The sequence below is a fragment of the Arabidopsis thaliana genome, assembly GCF_000001735.4.
Source record: "Arabidopsis thaliana chromosome 1 sequence".
Classification (NCBI taxonomy): domain Eukaryota; kingdom Viridiplantae; phylum Streptophyta; class Magnoliopsida; order Brassicales; family Brassicaceae; genus Arabidopsis; species Arabidopsis thaliana.
This window is the reverse complement of record NC_003070.9, coordinates 2,526,753-2,551,673: the sequence shown is the minus strand read 5'-3', so window position 1 is coordinate 2,551,673 and position 24,921 is coordinate 2,526,753. Positions and strand designations below refer to the sequence as shown.

General features: G+C 38.0%; 6 protein-coding genes, 1 long non-coding RNA gene, 1 other non-coding gene and 1 pseudogene across 16 annotated transcripts; 7 read left to right on the top strand and 2 right to left on the bottom strand.

Moving 5' to 3' along the window:
• The first annotated feature begins 129 nt into the window (after positions 1–129).
• CHX6B (cation/H+ exchanger 6B) lies at positions 130–3,178 on the top strand. The gene is made up of 4 exons (NM_179279.3): positions 130–488; positions 573–1,589; positions 1,683–2,336; positions 2,424–3,178. The coding sequence occupies exons 1-4, from the start codon at positions 201–203 to the stop codon at positions 2,853–2,855; spliced, it is 2,391 nt and encodes a 796-aa protein (NP_849610.2). The 5' UTR covers positions 130–200; the 3' UTR covers positions 2,856–3,178.
• Positions 3,179–3,727: 549 nt separating this feature from the next.
• Positions 3,728–9,011, top strand: LIG1 (DNA ligase 1). The gene is made up of 17 exons (NM_100689.5): positions 3,728–4,644; positions 4,765–4,881; positions 5,010–5,111; positions 5,188–5,304; positions 5,535–5,765; positions 5,860–5,954; positions 6,033–6,120; positions 6,579–6,710; positions 6,817–6,929; positions 7,513–7,614; positions 7,693–7,754; positions 7,834–7,905; positions 8,006–8,079; positions 8,158–8,214; positions 8,320–8,397; positions 8,500–8,577; positions 8,693–9,011. The coding sequence occupies exons 1-17, from the start codon at positions 3,859–3,861 to the stop codon at positions 8,759–8,761; spliced, it is 2,373 nt and encodes a 790-aa protein (NP_172293.2). The 5' UTR covers positions 3,728–3,858; the 3' UTR covers positions 8,762–9,011.
• Positions 9,012–9,311: 300 nt separating this feature from the next.
• On the top strand, positions 9,312–12,060 carry AT1G08125 (S-adenosyl-L-methionine-dependent methyltransferases superfamily protein; the record flags this gene model as incomplete). Of its 4 annotated transcripts, NM_001198004.1 has the most annotated exons (11): positions 9,340–9,550; positions 9,636–9,661; positions 9,812–9,878; positions 9,953–10,018; positions 10,465–10,558; positions 10,677–10,793; positions 10,989–11,086; positions 11,190–11,264; positions 11,345–11,437; positions 11,511–11,822; positions 11,915–12,060. In NM_001198004.1, the coding sequence occupies exons 1-11, from the start codon at positions 9,542–9,544 to the stop codon at positions 11,924–11,926; spliced, it is 969 nt and encodes a 322-aa protein (NP_001184933.1). In that variant the 5' UTR covers positions 9,340–9,541. The 4 variants fall into 4 exon arrangements, with proteins under 4 accessions (NP_973791.1, NP_001184933.1, NP_001184934.1 ...); NM_202062.3 differs by lacking the exon at positions 9,636–9,661 and having other exon boundaries at positions 9,312–9,457; NM_001198005.1 differs by lacking the exon at positions 10,989–11,086 and having other exon boundaries at positions 10,677–10,702.
• On the bottom strand, positions 12,013–13,059 carry AT1G08120 (TP53-regulating kinase-like protein). Its single transcript, NM_100688.4, has one exon. The coding sequence runs from the start codon at positions 12,994–12,996 to the stop codon at positions 12,733–12,735; it is 264 nt and encodes an 87-aa protein (NP_172292.4). The 5' UTR covers positions 12,997–13,059; the 3' UTR covers positions 12,013–12,732.
• AT1G04643 lies at positions 12,126–13,010 on the top strand. 2 transcript variants are annotated; one of them, NR_138750.1, is made up of 2 exons: positions 12,126–12,561; positions 12,610–13,010. It is a non-coding gene; the product is annotated as an other RNA (long non-coding RNA). The 2 variants fall into 2 exon arrangements; NR_138749.1 differs by having other exon boundaries at positions 12,126–13,010.
• A 376-nt stretch (positions 13,060–13,435) lies between the features above and the next one.
• Positions 13,436–13,600, top strand: U1.5. Its single transcript, NR_139374.1, has one exon. It is a non-coding gene; the product is annotated as an snRNA (small nuclear RNA).
• Positions 13,601–13,741: 141 nt separating this feature from the next.
• On the bottom strand, positions 13,742–16,423 carry AT1G08110 (lactoylglutathione lyase family protein / glyoxalase I family protein). Of its 4 annotated transcripts, NM_100687.4 has the most exons (9): positions 16,289–16,423; positions 16,089–16,104; positions 15,880–15,999; positions 15,217–15,278; positions 15,047–15,107; positions 14,718–14,797; positions 14,565–14,635; positions 14,255–14,344; positions 13,744–14,144 (listed from the first exon to the last, which is right to left on the bottom strand). In NM_100687.4, the coding sequence occupies exons 3-9, from the start codon at positions 15,970–15,972 to the stop codon at positions 14,044–14,046; spliced, it is 558 nt and encodes a 185-aa protein (NP_172291.1). In that variant the 5' UTR covers positions 15,973–15,999; positions 16,089–16,104; positions 16,289–16,423; the 3' UTR covers positions 13,744–14,043. The 4 variants fall into 4 exon arrangements, with proteins under 4 accessions (NP_001030996.1, NP_001030995.1, NP_172291.1 ...); NM_001035919.3 differs by having other exon boundaries at positions 13,742–14,144; positions 16,089–16,311; NM_001035918.2 differs by lacking the exon at positions 16,089–16,104 and having other exon boundaries at positions 13,743–14,144.
• Positions 16,424–16,887: 464 nt separating this feature from the next.
• On the top strand, positions 16,888–19,979 carry AT1G08105 (annotated as a pseudogene; the record flags this gene model as incomplete). The annotated part of the gene is made up of 1 exon: positions 16,888–19,979.
• A 2,574-nt stretch (positions 19,980–22,553) lies between these two features.
• On the top strand, positions 22,554–24,504 carry NRT2.2 (nitrate transporter 2.2). Its single transcript, NM_100685.1, has 3 exons — positions 22,554–23,399; positions 23,504–23,619; positions 23,758–24,504. Exons 1-3 carry the CDS (start codon positions 22,596–22,598, stop codon positions 24,404–24,406), a joined length of 1,569 nt encoding a protein of 522 aa, NP_172289.1. The 5' UTR covers positions 22,554–22,595; the 3' UTR covers positions 24,407–24,504.
• Positions 24,505–24,921: the final 417 nt, after the last annotated feature.

Below are 24,921 nucleotides of genomic sequence, written 5' to 3'. Positions count from 1 at the left end.
AAGCGCCAAAAACAAAGACAACACCTGGACGAGACAATCCCTATATTTATACCCTTATCCTAATTTTAGAGATCCTTTGGGATCTGTGTGAAACCATCAGACCGGTTTTAATTTTAGTTCTTTTTTTGACTGCAAAATCTTTTCATTGTCAATTTTTTTTTTTGTTCTTTTTGGTTTTACGTAGACAAGATTTGTCCCAAATGGATGCAGAAAATGCGACTTGGCGCAAAGAGTTCATGTGGAACAACGATGAGAAAAGAGCAGAGATGGGGACGAAGATGTTTTGCGATGTAAGTCCACATATAATGTTGAACTCACATGGCGTTGCAGAGAAAATGGCTTCCGGATCTAAGGGAATGGATTTTTGGGAGTACCCTCTTCCACAATTGGAGATCATTATTCTCTCCATATTCCTATTATGGCGTTTATTTGATATGTTGTTCAAGAAGTTAGGTGTTCCTATCCCCAAGTTCACCTCCATGATGCTTGTACGTAATTACGGGTTTCAAATATCCGCATGTCATTGGGGATGTTCGAATAATATAACACATTTTCTTTTCTTGTTCTTGAAGGTCGGAGCAGTCTTAAGTGAGATGTTTGGATCTATGCAAATACCATGTTTAAAGCATATATTTATCCATTATAACCAGTATATGACAAAGGTTCCTGATACTATAGGCGCATTTGCTTTTGTCCTAGATTGGTTTCTAAGGGGAGTGACTACAGATGTTGGAATAATGAAAAAGTCAGGAACTAAGAGTGTTGTAATTGGGATCACCTCAATGATCATCCCATGGCAAATAGGAAAACTCCTTTATTCATCTAGAGAGAAATCAAGTATTCTGACCATGACAGAAATGGAGTATACCGTAATGACATTCACAATGAGCATGACGCCTTTCACTTGCGTCAACATGTTGCTTACTGACCTCAAGATAGTTCACACTGATTTCGGCCAAATAGCTCAGTCAGCGGGAATGGTAACAGATTTGCTTGCCTTTTTCTTGACTGTATCGGCTTACGTTAGCCGTGATGAAACTCAAGGAGTGAAAATGGGATTAGCTTTTATGGCATTCTTTATTTTTGTGTACCTTGTGCGACAATTTATGCTTTGGGTTATAAGACATACGCCAGAAGGAGCCCCGGTGAAGAACGTCTATCTCTACATTGGTCTCTTGCTTGCTTACTTATCTTATCTTTATTGGAGCCGCTTCTTATTCTTCGGACCGCTAGGGGCATTTGCTCTTGGTTTGGCTGTCCCTAACGGGCCGCCATTAGGATCAGTATTTATACAAAAATTCGATAGCTTCAACGAGGGCATTTTTTTACCCCTCTTTGGATCACTTAGCATGATCAAACTAGATTGGTCATTTCTACGAAAGGAGTTTGGAAATGGAAGGCATCTCCATGGACATATGTACGAGTGTTTTTCCTTCCTTCCCATCGTATACATAGCGAAATTCGCTACTTCGTTTTTAGCCGCCTTAGCTACAAAGATACCTTTGAGAGACTCAATTATCCTAGGTGTCATTATGGGCACCAAGAGTAGTTTCGAGTTGGGTTACGTACTTACAGCCTTCGAAAAAGACGTAAGAATATTTTAGCTATACTCATATAACGGATATGATGATCATCTTAATTTGTATATATATTTCTGTTTTAATGTTTCTCATTTTTAACAGAGGATTAGTCTGGAGGTCTTGTCGCTCCTGGGCGTATACATTCTCGTAAACTCTTTGTTAACACCAATGGCTATACATTTCCTGTATGACCGGTCTAAGAGATTTGTGTGTTACGGAAGAAGAAACTTGAAAGAGAAGCCAGAAATGCAAACGCTGGTGTGCATCAACAAGCCTGACAACATAACATCGATGATTAGCCTTCTTAGAGCAACTTCCCCATCTAAAGACTCTCCAATGGAATGTTGTGTTCTTCACCTAATAGAGTTATTGGGTCAAGCTACTCCCACGTTTATCTCCCACCAGCTTCAAAAACCAAAGCCTGGAAGTCGGTCTTATTCCGAAAATGTCATAAGCTCTTTCCAACTGTTTCAAGAGGTTTATTGGGACTCCGCTTCCATAAACATGTTCACGTCTTTAACTTCCGCTAAAGAGATGCATGAACAAATATGTTGGTTTGCTCTTAGTCAAGGTTCCAATCTTATTCTCCTCTCGTTTCACCGCACTTGGGAGCCTAACGGAAATGTCATTATCTCAGACGATCAAACCCTAAGAAGTCTTAATCTTAATGTTCTGAAACGCGCCCCTTGTTCTGTCGGAATCTTTGTTTATCGCAAACCAATTTGGCAAACCAAAGCCCTAGAATCTCCGTGCCGTGTAAGTAACTACATTCTTTTTTTTTTGTTTTTTTTTGTTTATTCTAAATGATGTTGAATATTTTTTATTTTCATACATTAAATGCAGGTGTGCTTGATTTACGTGGGTGGGAATGACGACAAAGAGGCCCTGGCATTAGCTGACCACATGAGAGGTAACCAACAAGTGATTCTAACGGTCTTGCGTCTGATCCCTACGTCTTATGCCGATGAGAGTAGCTTGAGGATTCATAGCCAAATGGTAGACATGAACCGTCATGAAGACCAAAGGCCTGGAGATAAGTCAACCATCATTGACTGGACGGTGGGAGATGGCACAGAGACATCCAAAATTTTGCACTCCGTGTCTTACGACTATGATCTATTCATAGTCGGTCGAAGAAGTGGGGTTGGTACTACAGTCACCAGAGGACTCGGGGATTGGATGGAATTCGAAGAACTTGGAGTCATTGGAGATTTGTTAGCATCTGAATATTTTCCTTCTAGAGCCTCCGTGTTAGTCGTCCAACAACAAGAGTGAGAAGCATTTATCCTGAAATTGAGTTAGCTTCAATCTTGGTTTATTTTCCTTATTGAAATTAAGATCCTTTACAAACAAAGTGTAACGGATCTTATAGGAAGCACACAATAGATTTTTTTGTGTTGTAAGGACTACAAAACACATGTTCATCATTCATGTATAGGGGAGAAATACATATACTAGGTGATGAGAAGGTAAATCATCGATCCCACAAATTAACAGGCGGATTTAGTGAAGAAATACAGGGTGCATGTGCAACCACTAAATTATTGAAATATGTGTTTTATTTTAATTCTACACTAAGATTTGTATCCTAATTGGCCAATTAAACAAGATAAAGATTAAAAGTTGAGGAACTCGTAAACAGCCCTTCACGCGCTTAATTTTTTAATTTTACGGAAAACAGCAATTTCGCATGGATTTCGGATAGGTGGCGTCTACGCGCTCATTGTGCGAATGAGTAAGATACTTAGATTTCACAGTTCGATAACCATACGCGTCACGTTTGGGCTGACATTATACTGTCTATTGGGCTATAACGATATTTTTTCCATATCATAGACCCACATAAAATAAAAAGGCCCAATAACAAAAATTTAAAACTAGGGCACAGTTTAGTGTATGAGTATCCATTAGTGATAGCATTTGATGTAATTTATAAAATATTATATTTACAATAACCTTTGAAATAATCATCACAATTTTGTCCAAATTTGAAGTTTTCAAAAAAATAAAATTTGATCATTGGGATCTATTAAAGATTTGGACTAACCCTAATTAGTAATTACAGGTAGAAACTCTGGATAAAAAATCGTATTCTTTCGGCAAATCCGAACCATCTTAAGATATCTTAGCCCGCTTCTTCAGGTGGTCCTAATTTGGCCCAACATAAAGGAGAGAGTGGCGGGTGAGAAATTCTGCCGCCAATATATTATCACCTTTCTTCAAGGTTGCAAACTTGCAACACCTGTCCTTTCTAAAACCCTAATTTCAAAATCGACTGATGTTAGCGATTCGATCGTCGAATTACCTCCGATGCATACCTTCTCTCTGTACTAAAACCCAAATCTCTCAATTCTCCTCCGTGTTAATCTCTTTTAGCCGCCAAATTTCCCACTTGCGTCTTAGCTCGTGCCATAGAGCCATGTCTTCTTCCCGCCCTTCTGCATTTGATGCTCTCATGTCCAATGCTCGTGCAGCCGCCAAGAAGAAGACTCCCCAGACAACTAATTTGTCTCGCTCGCCGAACAAAAGGAAAATTGGAGAAACCCAAGATGCTAATTTGGGCAAAACTATTGTTTCCGAAGGTACACTTCCAAAAACGGAGGATCTGCTGGAGCCTGTTTCTGATTCTGCAAATCCCAGATCGGATACATCGTCAATTGCGGAGGATTCAAAGACGGGAGCGAAAAAGGCTAAGACTTTGAGCAAGACAGACGAAATGAAGAGCAAAATTGGATTGCTGAAGAAGAAGCCGAATGATTTCGATCCTGAAAAAATGTCTTGCTGGGAGAAAGGGGAGAGAGTTCCGTTTCTGTTTGTCGCATTGGCTTTTGATCTGATCTCAAATGAAAGTGGCCGGATTGTGATTACTGATATTCTGTGTAACATGTTGAGAACTGTTATTGCCACTACTCCTGAGGATTTGGTCGCTACTGTTTATCTTTCGGCGAATGAGATTGCCCCGGCTCATGAAGGTGTAGAATTGGGAATTGGTGAGAGTACAATTATCAAGGCTATCTCTGAGGCTTTTGGTAGAACTGAGGATCATGTTAAGAAGCAGAATACGGTATGTTGACTTTTTAAAACTTTTGTTGCCTTGTAATTCAATGAGCTTGTCTGGTGTGGAATTGCTATAAGGTTTTTGAATAAGAAAATTAGCAGTTCTGAAATTGAACTTGATTTATAGGAACTGGGAGACTTGGGACTTGTAGCAAAAGGAAGCCGTTCGACTCAGACTATGATGTTCAAGCCCGAACCATTGACTGTTGTCAAGGTTTTCGATACGTTTCGACAAATTGCTAAGGTATTTATAACCTTGTGGCTTTTGAATGCTTGAAATTTTGTTTATGCTTTCAATTGAGATTCAGTCAACCGTCTTTTTGTCTGACTGCATAGAAGATGAGTGGGACTATTGCATGTTAACTATTACAGGAAAGTGGAAAAGATAGTAATGAAAAGAAGAAGAATCGAATGAAGGCACTTCTTGTGGCGACAACAGACTGTGAACCTCTTTACTTAACACGATTACTTCAGGTATGCATCAACCGCCACTATTTTTCTGCTTATCCGTTTGGGTTCCTTATTTCGCCCTTCTTAATTTACCTTGCAGGCAAAATTGCGGTTAGGGTTCTCAGGTCAGACTGTCTTAGCCGCATTGGGACAAGCCGCTGTATATAATGAAGAGCACTCAAAGCCACCCCCAAATACCAAGTCTCCTTTAGAAGAGGTCTGCTATCTCTTTTTGTTTTTGTATCTCCCACTTATATATCAGAATCCTTCTTTCCGAGTTTTGTGAGTAAAAATATATTTTCTGAGCTACTCTAAGGATGTTGTGTTGCTGTAGGATCTCTATGTAGTATTCTTTGAGAGACGTCACAATTTACCTTCTATGCATTTCTGTAATCTTATGCCATTACACTTCTTTCCTGGATCCATCATTCTGCTCTGTTCTTGTAGGCTGCAAAGATTGTTAAACAAGTATTCACTGTACTTCCTGTCTATGACATTATTGTTCCTGCTCTTCTAAGTGGCGGTGTGTGGAATCTTCCAAAAACTTGTAACTTTACATTGGGTGTTCCAATTGGACCCATGCTTGCAAAACCAACCAAAGGTGTAGCTGAGATACTGAATAAATTCCAGGACATCGTTTTCACATGTGAATACAAATATGATGGGGAACGTGCACAGGTGATATTTGGTGTCTACTGAATTAGGATGAATGCTATTCTTAGATATGAGTTATTTAAATATGGTATGGCTTATCATCAATCAATTTCTGCAGATACATTTTATGGAGGATGGTACATTTGAGATATACAGTCGAAATGCTGAAAGAAACACTGGGAAGTACCCGGATGTTGCTCTTGCGTTATCAAGGTAAACATCTGGTGTAACTGGTTGAAAACATTAGAGATTCAATCTTTCTACTGAAGTTAGTGAAACATCTCAATGCAGATTAAAGAAGCCTTCTGTGAAATCTTTTATTCTGGATTGTGAAGTTGTTGCTTTCGACAGGGAGAAAAAGAAAATTCTTCCGTTCCAGGTAACTCATAAGTGAATAGCGTTCTGATATTAAAGTATGGTTGCAGCCTTATATTTTGTCTATTCATTTACGGTATGTTATTTTATAGAAATGCCAGAGAAATGTTAAATGTGTTAGAGTTTCCATCTTGTTAGCCAGTGAATTAAGAAATAAGCATAGCTGTAATGCTCTTTTAGACCAGATTTTCGGGTTTTGGACACTGTCTAACCTTTAATTTTGCCAACGTTACTGAATAAACCTTGTTACACTTATGGATCTTTAATGGCACTCAGACAGTTTTGGTGATTCACCTAATTTTTGCTTATGTTTAGTGTTGGTGTGAAGAGGATTGTTAATATATATCAATTGTTATAAAGCTCCTGTTATTGGATTAATTTACATTAGTTGAAGTTAGCTATTTCAAACTATTTGACTTGATGTCTTTTTTCTCTCTCTTTTTTTTTCTTTTCTTTTTCCAGATTTTGAGCACTCGAGCCCGTAAAAATGTGAATGTCAATGATATCAAGGTTGGCGTATGCATCTTTGCTTTTGACATGTTATATCTAAATGGCCAACAACTTATCCAGGAGAATCTTAAAATTCGCCGAGAGGTGAGCAATATCTGTATATCATTATAATATTTTGTTTTTCTTTGGTTGCAGTCAAGTTCTTGTTGTGCAAATATGTAATCATTTGTGTTCACCTTGCTTCTAGCAGAAGCTATACGAATCATTTGAGGAAGATCCTGGGTATTTCCAGTTTGCAACTGCTGTAACATCTAACGATATCGATGAAATACAAAAGTTTCTTGACGCTTCTGTTGATGTTGGGTATATCTCTTGACACTTCTCTGTATCTCTAAAAAGTGCAGTAAACTTTGGTGTAAATTGTTGCATATCACTTTCTCTTTAGTAGCATATTAGTTAGAGATTTTGGTAGATATTTACTGCTTTCAGGTATTTTTTATTTTAGAGAGTTATCTTTATATGTTCAAGGGTATGATAATTTAGCAATTTGATCATACTCGTACTGATTGTTGCCTAGCATCTTCTCTTTAGCACCATCTTTCACCTTCATCTGAGTTCACATAAATTTAGAGATTCTGGTAGATATTTACTCATTTCGGGTATTCTATTTTAGATAGTTATCCAATTATCTGTTACATGTTTAAGGATATGATAAATTAACAATTTGACCATGCCTGTAGTGATATATGATATGACATTGAGTTCTGCTTCAATATCTCTATGCTGTTTCGATTTTCATGATTTGCCTTCAGGATGAAAATTGCATTTTTAGCAATTTGACCCACGCATGTTGTGATTTCTCTACACCTATGTCTATTACATAGGCCTATGCCTTTTATCTCTATGATGTTCCCGTTCATCTATATATTCTTTTTTTCTTTTGCAGCTGCGAAGGTTTAATCATTAAAACATTGGACTCAGATGCTACCTATGAGCCTGCAAAGCGATCAAATAATTGGCTAAAACTGAAGAAAGACTATATGGACAGGCAAGACTCTCTTAAACATTTTTCTTAAAAAAGTTTAAATCGAACAGTTTTTTACTGACTATAGGATTACATGTGCAGCATTGGGGACTCTGTGGATCTTGTACCAATTGCTGCTTTCCATGGACGTGGAAAACGCACAGGTGAAAACCACGAAAATACATTGGATGATACATTCTTCATTCTCTATGCTCTTAACAAAGCCTTATGATTTCCTTCTAGGTGTCTATGGTGCATTTTTACTCGCTTGCTATGATGTTGATAAGGAAGAGTTCCAGAGCATTTGTAAAATTGGTCAGTCGAATACATGAATACACCTTGGTATTTCATATTATGTATGTGTGTTCAGTTTTTCAAGTTTCTTAAACCTTGGTTATACGGTTTGGGCTACTAGGTACTGGATTTTCTGATGCCATGCTTGACGAGCGGTCGTCCAGTCTTCGCTCTCAAGTGATTGCTACTCCAAAAGTAGGATATTTTCTTCTTCCTTATCATATATGTCTCTAGCATGAATTCTTATTTAATTGTAATGATTCAAATATCCAGCAATACTACCGAGTTGGAGACAGCCTCAATCCAGATGTTTGGTTTGAGCCCACTGAGGTAGGATTATGTTTGCTTGTACTCAAAATGTTATCTTATATTTATTAGTTTCGCCATTCTATCGTATGGGTTGAAATGAAAGGTAAAAAATATGTTTGCTTAAAGGTCTGGGAAGTGAAAGCAGCTGACTTAACAATTAGCCCTGTGCACCGTGCAGCTACTGGCATAGTGGATCCTGATAAGGTTTAACTTTCTCCGACTTATTTTCTTCTTTTTCCTTTTTGGTTTGAATATCTCTGCTGATATATTGTTACGTATTGGTTTTCAATTTTGTTTCGTTAAAAGGGGATTTCTCTTCGTTTTCCTCGTCTACTTCGTGTACGGGAAGACAAGAAGCCCGAGGAAGCAACATCATCTGAGCAGGTGAAGTTTCATTCTAATTACACTCATATGTTTTCAATACTGGAAAGACAAGACCAGACTGGTTTTGAAACTCTTTTCCTTTTTCTAATTCTCAATTTTCCCTGCACATTTTCAGATTGCTGATTTGTACCAAGCTCAGAAACACAATCATCCAAGTAATGAAGTCAAAGGTGACGATGATTGAACAACAGTAATCTGGCCTCAGAGCACATTTCCTCGTATGTACGACATTGCTCGTAACTTGCTAATGATGCACATTGCGTGTTTGAGTTTTCAACTGTAACTGCTTATGTAAAACTGCTTTTAGGAAAAGTGAATGAAAGGTTCTGGAAAAAAATTGGTACACTCATCAACTGACTCTGGAATGAATAAAAACACTGCCCTGATTGACATCACTGAGCTATCTATGATTGGCAGAAATGTGGAATATGTTTACAGTAGAAACAGGATACTTGAGGCAAGATACAGTAACTACATCATTGGCTTATGAGTTTAATAGTTGTCAGCAGAAGACGAGCCTCTGGTTTGTAGTCTCACTCGAAGCAAGATAAATAAATAGTTAAATACTGTATAGTAGGTGGGCCTAAACCGTAGGTTTTAAAACCAATAAACATGTAATTGTAATAGGTCCACAAATTAACTCATTAAACTGGATTTGGGCCGAAGTGTAAAAAGACGAAACCTCAAAAGGCTTAAAACCTCAAAAGGCTTAAAACCTCAAAAGGCTTAACACCTCTTGGTGAGGCAGAGGTTTTGGCCTTGGGCGTCGTTTCCCATATGCTCGACTGGAACTTAAACGCCTTTACTGAAAATCTACTTGAAACGATAAATCGCCGTAGTTTGTGTTTCGATCGGACGACGAACAAATGGATCCCGACAGGTATTCCACTTTATCTATCCTCTAACTTGGCTTATGATTCATTATCAGACAATTTTTTTTGTTATAAGCTTTGCGCAAACAAATATGAAAATGGTCTTTGGTTACGGAACAATCATATTAGCTTATAGAAGCTTTAATTTCTTCGGTGGTTGTTATCTTTGCTGTCTTTCGTTAGTAGGCAAGTCGAGATCTTTGCTGTTTCAGGTAAAATCTTTGCCAGTGAGATTCTCTTGTAGATTCATTTGAGAATTAAGTTTTACATTTTTCTGAAATACTTCAGTTATTTTTTTGAGTTTTGAGCCAAGGTTTTCCAATTGAGAAGTTGATTAAATTTGACACTTGCTGTCTTTTAAGGTTAAATTCTCCAAGCACCTGTACTGTTACCATTGAGGTTTTGGGGCACGAATTAGACTTTGCTCAGGTATGTGTGACTCTTATATTCTCCTTGAATTCTTACATTTAAGGTCAATGATGCTACAATTTTCTACATGATAGGATCCAAATTCGAAGCATTTAGGAACGACCGTGTGGGATGCGTCCATGGTGTTTGCCAAATATCTGGTATAAATAGATCTTTCGTATCCCGCTTAAATTCTAGGATTCTCCTCAGAGATTATCTTCTTTATACTGTGTAATTTAGATTGGTAACTTAGGGCTGTTACTCATTAATAATAGATCTTCGGTGAGGCTTTAGTTGGTTATGAACCAGTGAACTCCTTCTTTATTTTATTTACCAAAGAACTACAACATAGAAGAGACTTGATTAACTAGGAAAGTGTCTAACTCTTGACCAAAGCAAAGATCCTAGAGACCTAGACCAATACAGAATGATTTCAATGCACTCTCCTTGCTCCCCTTTAACCCTTCCACAACTAACCGTGTAAGGTCTGTTGTTAGTCTGGCAAAGCTAGACCTCCTGCTCAAACCCTAGATTAGTTACAAATAGTCATTTACTAGACTTAACAAGAAAGCCTTGTCTGACTTCCTGACGCTTAAAATATTTACAGGGGAAAAATAGCAGGAAGGGAAGGTTTAGTTCATCTAAACTGAAAGGGAAACGTGCTATTGAACTAGGAGCAGGTTGTGGCGTTGCAGGATTTGGTACGTAATACATGTATGTATTGATATCTGGAGTATTCCCCTTTCTTATCCATGACTATATCTTTGCTTGAAACTGGAACTTTGGCATCTTCAATTGGAGTTTGTGTTCATGTGTCAGCTTTGGCGATGCTGGGGTGTGATGTGGTTACAACTGACCAAAAGGAGGTATTACCACTGCTAAAGAGGAATGTAGAATGGAATACGTCCAGAATCGTACAGATGAATCCTGGTTCAGGTTTGTGTCAATACTTTATTCTCTAGTAGCTAGCTCGCTTCTTTTACTGCTTCTATCTACAGCTTTCTTCATTTTCTTATGCCAAGGAAAAGTTTGTAGAACTAACTCTCGATGTGATGCTTACTTTATCCAGGTACAAGAAAATCTTGACTTGTTATAATTACTGTCTAATGAAGTTTTCATTCCTTGTGGCAGCATTTGGATCGCTCCGGGTTGCAGAACTCGACTGGGGAAACGAAGATCATATAACGGCCGTTGAGCCTCCCTTTGACTATGTCATCGGTACTGATGTTGTAAGTTCATCGGAATCTTCAAATGATTCACTCTAATCATGTAATCTAGAAAGACTGAATTCAGCTCAAGGGAGACTGACCTCACCTTAAATTTGGTTTTAAGGTATATTCTGAGCAGCTTCTGGAACCGCTATTGCGTACGATACTTGCATTATCAGGGCCAAAGACAACAGTTATGGTATGAATTAAGATACTTGGGATATTTGCTTTTAAGATATCATTGGAACTACAAGATCATTCGTTGTTGTTGTTTTATAGTTGGGATATGAGATACGTTCGACGGTTGTTCATGAGAAAATGCTTCAGATGTGGAAAGACAACTTTGAAGTCAAAACCATACCGAGATCCAAGGTACGTTGATGGCACAGTTACTGTTTAAGTTTCATGAAATATACAACCGCTTATTCTGGAACGCAATCTGCAGATGGATGGTGAATACCAAGACCCGAGCATTCATCTGTACATCATGGCACAGAAATCTGCTGCCGAGAGCTCTGGAAACGTAAGCCGAGATGAAGTTGTTATAGACACAGACGAAACAAAGTGTGAGACGAAAGTCCCAACCGGAGAATGCCATAAGAGGGTGGAAGAGGAAGCTGTTGTTACACATGGTCCTCGTCTTAATGAAGATAGTTTGTTGATGAGACTACGGGATGGAAAGCTAAGTGAATGGGAGATGAGAAGGTATGGTACAGTTGCTGCACAGCTTCTCCGTGACGTTAAGATAGATGTTCAGGTGCGTATATACATACCATTGTGGTTACGTAATCTCTCATAAATGCAAGTAAAATAATCTCTTGTGTAAATTTTCTTTGAATTTGCTTGTAGGTGAAAAAATAATGTTGCATTAGCTACTTTCAGAGCCTTGTTCCTCAAGATCCACCACTTTAATTTTTAGTTTTGGTATCATGGAGACTCTATACAATGAATGAAATCTTCCTTTTCTTATTTTCTGCATTGTTTTCTGATATAATTGAAAAAGCGATCACACATCACATATCATCCTTCAACCTTGGATAGCAATCGAAAAATGATACAAGGCAGTGTTACATGTGTTTAGACATCCAAGGCATGGTGTCTTCCCACCTCTATTCGATCATATAGCAGAATTTGGGTGGCTTTGTGCTCAAAGTTTTAAGGACAGGACAATTGGAGATCTTGGCTCATGGCCACATCCAATCATAGTCCGCTTTCTCCCTCGTTGCCGCACTTGGGCGAGCTTGTTAAATGTGGCGGACCATTGCTTTGAGGAGTTCCTATACGCTGTCAGTATACGATCCATCACATTCCCGCATGAAGAATGCATTGAGAGTAACAGCTTTGTCTTCAGGCAAGGTATATATTTAGATCAACAGCTTTGTCTTCAGGCAAGGTATATATTTAGATCAACAGCTCTGTCTTCAGGCAAGGTCGATGTGACACTCAAGCCAAAATCGATTAGTACCAGCTGATTAAATCAGCCTGATTTGTTCCACTTCTGACTAACATATTTGATGTGGTCAAATCACCGTGAGCCAAGCCACCATCATGGAGCTTAGCGATGGCCGTCCCAATCTGAGTAGCAACATCATCTAACCGTTCCTCAACAACCCCATTCGCCCCAAAAGTCAAGGAGAATGTCTTTAACAGAGACGCCCTCAATGTACTCAAGTGTTAAAGAGTGAAGCAGAGTATCCACAGCATAGATGACTGGAGTACAAACCCCTAGCTTTCTTGCCTTTGTCATACAAGCGTTTGAGTGTGAGTTTGGCATCCAAAATCGGGTGGCGATATTTCTTCGAGAAACGTTCTTTCACAATGGATCTTCTTCCAGAAAATGTAGACTCCAATACCCTAGCTTCTGCTCCTTGTTTTATCAGAACTAGCGATTCATTCCCAACGTTTTCCTCACAATCCATCCTATTTTTCATTTAGACTTGTCACCTTTCCCACCACGTTTGTTCTTAGAATTTATCTCAAAACCGCCTTGTTCAAATTATGGCTTCTTCAATGGCGAATTGAAGCTAGACGTGTAGAATAGCTTTCAAGCCTGCCTTCGTCAAACCCTAACCCTAGAGAAGAATCGCGAGAAAGGCCCAAGTGTGACATGGTCATTCTAAACCTAGTAAATAATTGAATTTGGGCCAGGGAGAGACCGGCCCAGTATATGATAGCTTAATATTAGCGTTTCATTCATTAAGCCTTTCCGACACGATGTGCGTGGAAAGCGAAAACTACAGGCTGTGCATGTTCAAAGATTTAGAACGGTGGAATATGTGGAGTTTGGCAAAAGTCCCACATCGGTAACAAGAAACAAAGGAGGCTTCTAAAGCTGAGTATAAATAAGAGAGTCATGACTCCATACAAATTACTTACCTGGACGGGGTCAACTCGCGATCAAGAAGACGAGTGGCCTAGGCTAGTGACTTCCATTGCACATACCGGAAGGGTGCTATGCTTAAGGTCTTCCCTTGAGGAAGAGCCTACGTCATTATTTGTGGCAGAGGGGGTTTGCGTTCGCGCAGCCCCTACCATTAGTTCCAGTCTTGAATGTTTTTTTCTAACTAACAATTATCGTTGTAATTGTGACAGTCTTTGATTAGTTCTCCGATTGTGGCCGTCTTCCTCGCCCCCTAGCAAACCCAATCTATTAGTTAGTGATTAAGACAGACCAGATTAGAACAGTACCAAACTGATTGTCATTAATAATGGACGTGTATGTTATTTTTAACAATGATAACGACCTAGCTCATTATATATATGTCAAGAAACAGACCACATTGATAAACAACGACCATCTTGTTCCGATTATTCGATGAAACATGAAAATTCTTTAACTGTATGCACACACTCGGGTGGAATGAGCAAAAGAACACAAATAGCGCAATCGCTACTTCCTCAAGCTGCGTTTCCGGTAGTAGTCCCGATAGTCTTGAGATCAAGCTGCGTTTACGGTAGTAGTTCCGATAGTCTTGAGATCAAGCTGCGTTTACGGTAGTAGTTCCGATAGTCTTGAGATCAAAGATCTCGATCCAGTAGCCATCAGGATCCTTAATGAAGGCTATATTCTTCATCTTTCCTGCAAGGTTTTCATCAAATAAAGGATTAAATATAGACTCCCCAAACAGAGTTGCAAAAGAAAAAAGAAAATTTCAAATGTTTATTGGACTCAGCTGGTAATAGTAGTACCATCGTTTGGTTTCTTGGCAAACTCTACTCCCAATTCTTCAAATCTCTCGCATGCCTTGTGCACATCATCAACGGTAACCCCAATGTGCCCTGTGACAACAACATAGTTTCTTTTTTACATGTGTAATAATATTAGACTTGCCATTACTCAAGCTTCAATTTTTAGGCTTATTAACTGGTTCATATCGATGCTATACATTCTAGCCACCATATTTAAAGCTCCCCTAAAACATAACCTACCGAAACTCTATTCAGTTACTTCTGAATGTAGAGAGATAATAAGATAGAGATATTTTTAGGAGGAGGTTACCAAATCCACGAGGCTCAGAGTTCCCATTGTGATAACCTTTAAACTCAGGATCACTCTCTGTACCCCAGTTGCTGCAAGTAAAATTCATATGTAAGAAATGTTCAATCCAAGAAAGGAAAGAGAGAAAGTAAGGGATTAGTATTTGTTTCTTACTGAGTCAATTCAATTGTTGCCGGTTGACCAAATGTCCAAACCGTTCTCTCTGTTGGATCGGTTGGAGCTGTTGTAGTATCCTGTACCATAATAAAGAATCAAACCCAGCTTTTTCAACTCTCCACTAAAATCAGTAGGATTAAGCACCCAAGAGAAACATATCTATTCATCTGAGTGGTCCACAACAAGGAAATCAATATTTCAAAAAATAACAATTTAACTCCACTTAAAATATCAATAGATTGCTCGCAAAGTTCCATACTTTTTGTTTTACTAGAATCACCTCTAGCTTAGTGAATAGTATAACTAAGTAAGGGTCAAAGTTCTACCTCGTAGCCCAGGAAGTACAAACTAAATTTCATCTCAGAGAAATCCAGCCTCTTCAGCAATCTGGAATAACGTAAAATATAAGAGCCCATAACCCTTAATAACAGAAGAACCAGTATGCTTCCATGAGGAATTCAGAAAGCAGATGATTCAAGATTTGGAAAAAACTTACGACATCCCCAGCACACGTGAGTAAAAGTCAAGACTAGCCTTAGGGTCCTTGATCCGAAACATCTGAGAGTTACAAAAAGATGGAAAAATGGAACAATATCAATTGTTGAAGTGGAAAAAAGAAAGCACAAAAAAATCACTATCTAAACAAAGGAGATACAAGACGGCTTACAACACCTAATCAGAGAGGAACAACACTCAAAAGACGGTTTTTCCGAATGTTTATATACTACAGGGTACATTCAATGAAAAGACACATTCTTCACCACACCAAGAGTTAATGAAATCTATAACTTGATTCAATCTCTAGCAAACTTTCTTGTCGTTTCTAGATATTAAGATTATATCTTCAAATGAAAGCTACTTTGATGATTATCATAGTTTCATTTCATCCATAATCACCAAATCGAAAGATACTATGCAAAATATGTTCATGAACACAATGTCAAGCACTAGAGCAGATCAAACAACAGTTCTTTAGAAAATCTCAGTCAAACATGTAAACTCAACGATTAAGCAGCTAGATAACACATACGAAAGCCCTAACTGAGATCAAACATCTATCCTTCACCTTAAGAACCCCAAGACATATAACTTCCGATTTCGATACGGAGATTACAGGTCATGATCAACCAAATCGCAAATAGAGGCAGAGGAATCTTACAGTCTGTTGCATGATGTATCCTTTTGTAGCCTCATCTCGATTCGTTGACAAGCCAGGATTGTTTGCTGGTGATTCCCTCGCTTCCGACGCCATGGAAAACACACAAAGCTGATCAAATCTCTACAAAATCGAATCGACCCAGATGATTAATCAACACAAAAAGTCCAAATCAACGATTACAAGCAAGTGAGTGCCGAAAAAGCAGACACCTTTGGCCTCCGGGTACTGTTGCAAGCGCAAGTGATGAAAGAAAAACCGGTGGAATAAGGTTTAACGAAACGAATTAGAGGTGATATGCGAGATATAGCACTTGCTATTGAGTACGAACTCATGATTACGTATCCTTGGATTAGCAATTCGTGCGACAGAAAATATTTGAGCAAAAAAAGGAAAAAGGAGAGAGATTTACCTCTGTGGCTGTGACTGGAGAGTGGAAGAGTTCGGGGTCTGCTCAAATGAGTAAAATGCCGTGTTTGTGTCCAGAGACTACGGGATTAGTTGTAAACGACGTCGTTGGTTTCGAGAAATCTGTTTTCCTTACCGGTTTTGCTCGGTTCCGGTTTGGATCGACGATAACCAGATTTTATCTACGGATGAGGCCTAGAATTGACTGAATTGACGGTGACAGATTTGATTATTGGCCAGTGAAAAAAAAGTTATTGTTTGTTATAGTGATTTTTTTTTTTTTTTTTGTTAGTGAATTGATGTATTTTTTTTTTTGTTAGTGAATGTTTGTTAATAAATTGATGTATAAAAAAATAGATATGGTGATTAACCGTGTCTATGATGAGTTTATTCTTGGGTTAAGCAAGTTTCTACTTTCTAAGCGTTTTGGCGTGAGTATATATAGTCATATTTGTAGGAATTGAAAAGATATTATTTTGTTTTGATGCATCGTACGTGGATAACAATATGAGTATATGACCATATTGTGAAACATTATGGGAACAATCTGGAGAGTTGTGCAAGATTATGGTAACTGTATTCAAATTTTCGTGTTGTTGATCCATGTCTAGAAGTGTCAAATGGTCATCTGACCATGGGCTGAGCCCAGTCCACAATATTATGGACAGTCCATGGTCGGCCCGTAATGAAAACGGGGTATATGGTCTAAAGACCAATTTTGTCTATGGGTTTAATGGGCTAGCCCACACGGTTTATGGTTGGCCCATCAATTTTTTCAACACATCAATTTTCTTCTCTTCTCTCTCTCTCGGCAACGACGCTCTCTCTCCCGGCGACAAAGCTCTCTCTCGGCGACGACCAAGCTCGACATCTCTCTCAACTCCTACTCCGGTTAGTTCTACTAGCTTGTGGGTTTGTCCAAATTTCAATTGTTAGTGTTTCTGAAAGAATCTTAGCTTTTTGGATATGAGGAGAGCTAGCTAGCAAATGGGCACTTTTCAGATTTTGTTTATGGTTCGCCATTTCGAATTTCATTATGAATTGAAGCACATCAATATGTAGAGACCCTTTGTGTTGTAAGCTAATTTAAGGATCCTTGTTTAAACACTAGATTATTGCTTTTGTTTAAGGATCCTTGTTCTTCTTTTTTTATCCATAGTGGATAAGATATTCCCACATGTTATGTACTTTTCTAATGGAGCTAGCCCATTGACCTCTGTTCAGTCTTTGTTTATCACTGCTAAACGTGTTTATGTCTTTATTTGTGTCAGAAATATGGAATTGGATACTCAAAACTTGGTTGATGAAGACAACTTTAATCTTGAGGATCAAGAAATGGACGATGAAGATCCAGAAATGGATCAGATACTACCTCATGACACTGCTTCTTCAGGGACAGTTGAGAGAGGTAAAAGTAGTGTAAGTAGATTTCGTGCTGCATGCTGGAAAAACTTCGATAGAGGACAAAAATATCCTAATGGGAAAACTGAGGTTACATGCAAATATTGTGAGCAGACTTATCACTTGAATCTGAGACGAAATGGTACTAATACCATGAATCGTCATATGAGATCTTGTGAGAAGACTCCTGGAAGTACACCTAGAATTAGCAGAAAGGTGGATATGATGGTCTTTAGAGAAATGATTGCAGTGGCTTTAGTTCAACATAATCTTCCATATTCGTTTGTCGAATATGAAAGAATTAGAGAAGCCTTTACATATGTTAACCCTTCTATAGAATTTTGGAGCAGAAATACTGCAGCTTCTGATGTCTACAAGATTTATGAAAGAGAGAAAATTAAGCTTAAGGAAAAGTTAGCTATAATCCCGGGTAGAATATGCTTAACAACAGATTTGTGGAGAGCTTTAACTGTTGAAAGTTATATTTGCTTAACAGCTCATTATGTAGATGTTGATGGTGTTCTGAAAACGAAGATCTTATCTTTCTGTGCTTTCCCGCCTCCACATTCTGGAGTAGCTATAGCAATGAAGCTTAGTGAGCTGTTGAAAGATTGGGGAATTGAGAAGAAAGTTTTTACTTTAACTGTAGATAATGCTTCTGCAAATGATACTATGCAAAGCATTTTAAAGAGAAAGCTACAAAAACATCTTGTCTGCAGCGGAGAATTCTTTCATGTGAGATGTTCAGCACATATCCTAAACTTGATAGTTCAAGATGGTTTGGAAGTGATATCTGGAGCTTTGGAGAAAATTAGAGAGACTGTGAAGTATGTGAAAGGATCTGAGACTCGAGAAAATTTATTTCAGAACTGTATGGATACAATTGGAATTCAAACTGAGGCAAGTTTAGTTTTAGATGTCTCAACCCGCTGGAACTCCACTTATCATATGCTCTCACGAGCAATTCAGTTTAAGGATGTATTGCATAGTCTTGCAGAAGTAGATAGGGGTTATAAGAGTTTCCCATCTGCTGTGGAGTGGGAAAGAGCAGAACTGATATGTGACCTTTTGAAACCATTTGCTGAGATTACAAAGCTGATTTCGGGTTCGTCTTATCCGACAGCAAACGTGTATTTTATGCAAGTATGGGCGATTAAATGTTGGCTGGGAGATCATGATGATTCTCATGATAGGGCTATTCGTGAAATGGTGGAAGATATGACGGAGAAATATGATAAATATTGGGAAGATTTCAGCGACATTCTTGCGATGGCTGCAGTTCTTGATCCAAGATTGAAATTCTCAGCTTTAGAATATTGTTATAATATTCTGAATCCATTGACCAGTAAGGAAAACTTGACTCATGTGCGTGATAAGATGGTTCAACTATTTGGAGCTTATAAAAGAACCACATGCAACGTTGCAGCAAGCACTTCTCAATCTTCACGAAAGGATATCCCATTTGGATATGATGTAAGTTGCTAATTTTGTGTGTTTACAGTATTGTTCTTGTATGTTTGTTTGTTGTGATAGTTAGTGGCTATGAAAATGCATTCTTATACTTAGTGAGAATGGGTTGTCTGTTGTGATTGTTGAACTATACGGCTGGTCATATTTTCTTTTGTTGGTCATATTTCAGGGGTTTTACTCTTACTTTTCTCAAAGAAATGGAACTGGAAAATCACCATTAGATATGTACTTGGAAGAGCCTGTGTTAGATATGGTCTCTTTTAGAGATATGGATGTTATTGCATATTGGAAAAACAATGTCTCGCGTTTTAAAGAATTGTCATCGATGGCATGTGATATCTTAAGCATTTCGATCACTACCGTGGCATCGGAATCAACTTTTAGTATAGGTAGTCGTGTGCTTAACAAATATAGAAGCTGCCTTTTACCTACTAATGTGCAAGCCCTCCTATGTACTAGAAACTGGTTTCGTGGATTTCAAGACGTTGGTAATATTCACATCTTGAACTCGTTTATAATAGTAAACTTATATGGCTTTTGGACTGCAACTTTTAGATTAGTAGCTCGGTTTTTCTTATTGTAGAAACTGATGAGATCCAAGGTCAAGAGGACACAAACACCACCCTTGCATAAACGTTTCAAGACTGGGAAGAAACAGGTGCATGGCTGTTCTCTTAAGCTCTGAGCCTATGGTTATGTGTTTATTATTCTCAGTACATGGCTGATTTGATGATGTATGTCTTTGACAGATTGTTATAGGTTATGATGGTATCCGATCTAAGGTTGCAACTTGGATGACAGATTTTGGTTTGATTTCATGTTGATGTTATGGTTTTATAAATAGAGCTTTTAACGAGATTGTGTGAAAATGCATTGTATATAAACATCATTGTATATAAACATCATTGTATGGGCTGGCCATGGGCTGACCATTGGACAATGGTCTTTAATGGTCTTGGACAAATTTTCAGACCATTGTCCATTAAAGACCAACCAATAAAACCCATGAAAAAAATGGTTCAAGTGGACATGACCAATGGGCTTTGGACAGCCCAATTGACACTTCTATCCATGTCGATCTATGCAGAGATGCGTGTAATCAGAAGTCAAGTTGACAACAACCCAATGACAAATAAAACATTTAGTGATCAACAGATTAAGTTTACAAAGCGATAAATTTTGATATCATATGGGGAAAGACCTTTTATACTAAACTTAATAAACGTGTGCATGAGTGTATATATGCATGCATGACTACAAGAAACACCTACTTTTATACTAAACTTAATAAACGTGTGCATGAGTGTATATATGCATGATGAGCAAACATGTATTTTTTTTTGTGTATTTACTAAAACTGTTGATGAGCAATGTTGATTTCTCAGCTCCAGTTGGAGTCTCGGGGCAGAGCCATGCATGCTGCATGTGTTAAGGAAAAAAAAAAACAATAACCATTTACCTACGGCCACAAAAAAAATGAAAACTTAGAGTCAGATGTTTCTTCTAAAATTAGGTTTTAAGTAATAATTTCATTTTTTTCTATTTAAGTATTTCGATTAATATACGTAGTTTGAGAAGATACAAATACATAAATTATATGAGGTAACAAATAGATGTGATGAAGGAAAATCAAATTCTTTTTCCATTAGACGGACACTTTAAATCTGAAATTTTCTTAATAAAACAACTCATACGTTGTCATTACGTTTTTTTCTTTGTTGACGTCATTACGTTTTTTCTTCTTATACCGTCACGTTGTTATTACGTTAAATAAATCAAATAACATTGGATTGAAATGGTATATTTGACCTATAGATAACTTAGCATAATGTATAACTAAACCAAGCACTTTACCAAGAAATTTAATAAACCATTAATTCGATCGTGTAATAGGTTTATAAATCATTCCAAGATTCTAAATCTGCCCCGGCGTTTCCAGACTTTAAATGTTGTTTTTGACTCGTATTTGATTTGACAATTATGCTGTTTAAAATAAAATAAAATTTTGATTTGACAAGTATCTGATAGACACATTTACTATATTTATACTACAATGGTGTGACATCATCGATAAGTTGACTTTCCAAAATCGGACAGCAAAATTTTGTCTTTTCTCAAACCCCAACAGGCCTCAACAGAGGGAACACCGGCCACGTCACCAAGATTGATGTATATACGCTAGTGGCACGGAAATGGTACGGCATAAAATATACGAATACAACTACTTTTTCTTGTTATATTTAAGACGTCATCTACAACTACATTGTAATATATTTTGGGTTATAATTTAGAACAAGACGTATAGCTCTACCTATCAATTCGCAGGAGTCGATTTAATACCTACCTATTTCTTTATGTAACTATTCTTATAAACACGTGATTAGGAAGTTTCTTGTTCATTGATCAGTTTTATGTCACATATTTATATTTATGATTTTTTTGGTCTGAGTTGTTTAATCAAATTTCCAAAGCAGCAACCATTTTTCCAGCAACTGAAACCATTTAAAACAAAATTTACCCAAAAAATTAAGAAGATTTTGAATTTCGAAATCAGACCACCTCAAAAGTCAAATCTTATATATTTTATGTTTATATCCAAGCATAATGCATATATTTTCATAGTTTGTGGGAAATCCAAAGTTTCTAAATTTATTCAAATTAAAGTCATTAATTAATCCATGTTTAAATAATCAAAGGACATGTGAAATTGCTAATGCCAGTCAAATTACATTACAACCAACTAAAATATCGAACAAATTAAGTTATGTCTATATGTGCTATACAAAATTATCTAATTTTTACAGTGTTATATATGGAAAATATATGATAAGTTTGTTGAAGTAATAAGCTTATTGATTTTTTAGAGACAACTAATGTGCAGCTAAGGCCACAACAAATTAAATCGTCCAGGAGACAGCAGTTTATTCACCACAATCATTCCTATTCTTGATACGATGTGATATAGAATTACATTGATACCCTTAAGAAATTATGAAGAATATATGGTCTAAAAGAGAATCACAATGACATCGCTTAAAAATTATTTAAATATGGATTTTAATGAGTTCACGATGTGGTGCTTGATCCTGTTATAAGATAATATGTATTACAGACATGTAAAAAAAAAATCCACTTCTGAAACACAAAAGGAGAAAAGGATACAGTTGTCACTTGTCATCTGAGAGGTGAATATCGGTAACCTTTGGGGATTAGCGAGAGAGTGGGAAAGATGCTTGCGGCGAATATGGATTCCTCGAAAAAAATGTATTTTTAATATTGTTTAGTTAGCCGTTGAGAATCTCCAAAGAATACTTTTTCTTTTTTTTTTTGAAATTGTCAAAGCTATACGAATCCTATATAATCCCTCGTGTGACTAATATCTAGTACATCAATCATATAAACTTGAATTTTCTCAAAGGAACTTGATACGTTTAAAATACATGGGTTCTACTGATGAGCCCGGAAGTTCCATGCATGGAGTTACCGGTAGAGAACAGAGCTATGCTTTCTCGGTAGATGGTAGTGAGCCGACCAACACAAAGAAAAAGTACAATCTGCCGGTGGACGCGGAGGATAAGGCAACGGTTTTCAAGCTCTTCTCCTTCGCCAAACCTCACATGAGAACGTTCCACCTCTCGTGGATCTCTTTCTCCACATGTTTTGTTTCGACGTTCGCAGCTGCACCACTTATCCCGATCATCAGGGAGAATCTTAACCTCACCAAACATGACATTGGAAACGCTGGAGTTGCCTCCGTCTCGGGGAGTATCTTCTCTAGGCTCGTGATGGGAGCCGTGTGTGATCTTTTGGGTCCTCGTTACGGTTGTGCCTTCCTTGTGATGTTGTCTGCCCCAACGGTGTTCTCCATGAGCTTCGTGAGTGACGCAGCAGGCTTCATAACGGTGAGGTTCATGATTGGTTTTTGCCTGGCGACGTTTGTGTCTTGTCAATACTGGATGAGCACTATGTTCAACAGTCAGATCATCGGTCTGGTGAACGGGACAGCAGCCGGATGGGGAAACATGGGTGGCGGCATAACGCAGTTGCTCATGCCCATTGTGTATGAAATCATTAGGCGCTGCGGATCAACAGCGTTCACGGCCTGGAGGATCGCCTTCTTTGTCCCCGGTTGGTTGCACATCATCATGGGAATCTTGGTGCTCACGCTAGGTCAAGATCTGCCAGGTGGAAACAGAGCTGCCATGGAGAAAGCGGGAGAAGTTGCCAAAGACAAATTCGGAAAGGTATATCTCTATCTACATGAATATGTCAAAACAAGTTAGGCTAACTATGTCATAGATGGATCGGATATAATAGGCTAACTCGTGATATCGTATAAATCGTGTAGATTCTATGGTACGCCGTTACAAATTACAGGACTTGGATTTTCGTTCTTCTGTATGGATATTCCATGGGAGTTGAGTTAAGCACAGACAATGTTATCGCCGAGTACTTCTTTGATAGGTTTGTTTTCTGTCTCGATTGGAAATTGACAACTTCACATATATTCAGGAATAACATAAGAGTAAAATTTATATTCCCTTTTATTTTTATTTTGTCAATCGTTCCCTTTTATTTAAAATAAAAAAATGGTATGTTCAGGTTTCACTTGAAGCTTCACACAGCGGGGATTATAGCAGCATGTTTCGGAATGGCCAATTTCTTTGCTCGTCCAGCAGGAGGCTGGGCATCTGACATTGCAGCCAAGCGCTTCGGAATGCGAGGGAGGTTGTGGACTTTGTGGATCATTCAGACGTCCGGTGGTCTCTTTTGTGTGTGGCTCGGACGTGCCAACACCCTCGTCACTGCCGTTGTATCTATGGTCCTCTTCTCTTTAGGAGCACAAGCCGCTTGCGGAGCCACCTTTGCTATCGTGCCCTTTGTCTCCCGGCGAGCTCTAGGCATTATCTCGGGTTTAACCGGGGCTGGAGGGAACTTTGGGTCAGGACTCACACAGCTCGTCTTTTTCTCGACTTCGCGCTTCACAACTGAAGAAGGGCTAACGTGGATGGGAGTGATGATAGTTGCTTGCACGTTGCCTGTTACCTTAATCCACTTTCCTCAGTGGGGAAGCATGTTCTTCCCTCCTTCCAACGATTCGGTCGACGCTACGGAGCACTATTATGTTGGCGAATATAGTAAGGAGGAGCAGCAGATTGGCATGCATTTAAAAAGCAAACTGTTTGCTGATGGAGCCAAGACCGAGGGAGGCAGCAGCGTCCACAAAGGGAACGCAACCAACAATGCTTGATCATGTGTCATTGATATCAAGAAATTAATAATTTCACTTATGTGAAATGGACATAAACTGTTGGAAAATAAAGAACCATTTCTTTCATCATTTGCTTTTATTGCGTTTTGCTTTTTGTTTTTGTTTTTCTTGATTATTCTTTTCTATGTTTGTAACGAGCGATTTTTCACTTAAATGTTCTTTTTGGTTGACGTGTACGTGTTGCTAACTTTAAAAAGAACAAGTGAAAGCACCAGAAAAGGTAAACAAAACTGTTGCTTGGCGATATTAAAGCTAATTAGATTACTAATACTAATTATATCTATATAAATAGTTGTTATACTCAATTGTACACGCTTATACGCATCAAATCCTTAAAACTTCTATATATTATCATCACCTATAGATGCGTTTTAGAAAGGCATTTAGATACAAATATCCGGATGAATTTGTGTTAAAATAAATATTTTATCAGTTCTAAAACTTTCTGCACATACAAAACAAACCAGTTCTAAACCTGTAAAAATATTTCCTGT

Excerpts from the sequence above, each read along its gene's own strand:
- CHX6B (NM_179279.3), top strand. The coding sequence starts at position 201 with ATGGATGCAGAAAATGCGACTTGGCGCAAAGAGTTCATGTGGAACAAC. Across the intron at positions 1,590-1,682 it reads TTACAGCCTTCGAAAAAGAC|AGGATTAGTCTGGAGGTCTT; the intron begins GTAAGAATATTT and ends CATTTTTAACAG. Across the intron at positions 2,337-2,423 it reads CCCTAGAATCTCCGTGCCGT|GTGTGCTTGATTTACGTGGG; the intron begins GTAAGTAACTAC and ends CATTAAATGCAG.
- LIG1 (NM_100689.5), top strand. The coding sequence starts at position 3,859 with ATGTTAGCGATTCGATCGTCGAATTACCTCCGATGCATACCTTCTCTC. Across the intron at positions 5,766-5,859 it reads ATGATGGGGAACGTGCACAG|ATACATTTTATGGAGGATGG; the intron begins GTGATATTTGGT and ends CAATTTCTGCAG. Across the intron at positions 8,398-8,499 it reads GCATAGTGGATCCTGATAAG|GGGATTTCTCTTCGTTTTCC; the intron begins GTTTAACTTTCT and ends TTTCGTTAAAAG.
- AT1G08120 (NM_100688.4), bottom strand. The coding sequence starts at position 12,996 with ATGAAAAATAGGATGGATTGTGAGGAAAACGTTGGGAATGAATCGCTA.
- AT1G08110 (NM_001035919.3), bottom strand. The coding sequence starts at position 16,211 with ATGAGTTCGTACTCAATAGCAAGTGCTATATCTCGCATATCACCTCTA. Across the intron at positions 15,108-15,216 it reads TCACGTGTGCTGGGGATGTC|ATTGCTGAAGAGGCTGGATT; the intron begins GTAAGTTTTTTC and ends ACGTTATTCCAG. Across the intron at positions 14,798-15,046 it reads TGTACTTCCTGGGCTACGAG|GATACTACAACAGCTCCAAC; the intron begins GTAGAACTTTGA and ends ATTATGGTACAG.
- NRT2.2 (NM_100685.1), top strand. The coding sequence starts at position 22,596 with ATGGGTTCTACTGATGAGCCCGGAAGTTCCATGCATGGAGTTACCGGT. Across the intron at positions 23,400-23,503 it reads CCAAAGACAAATTCGGAAAG|ATTCTATGGTACGCCGTTAC; the intron begins GTATATCTCTAT and ends TAAATCGTGTAG. Across the intron at positions 23,620-23,757 it reads GCCGAGTACTTCTTTGATAG|GTTTCACTTGAAGCTTCACA; the intron begins GTTTGTTTTCTG and ends TGGTATGTTCAG.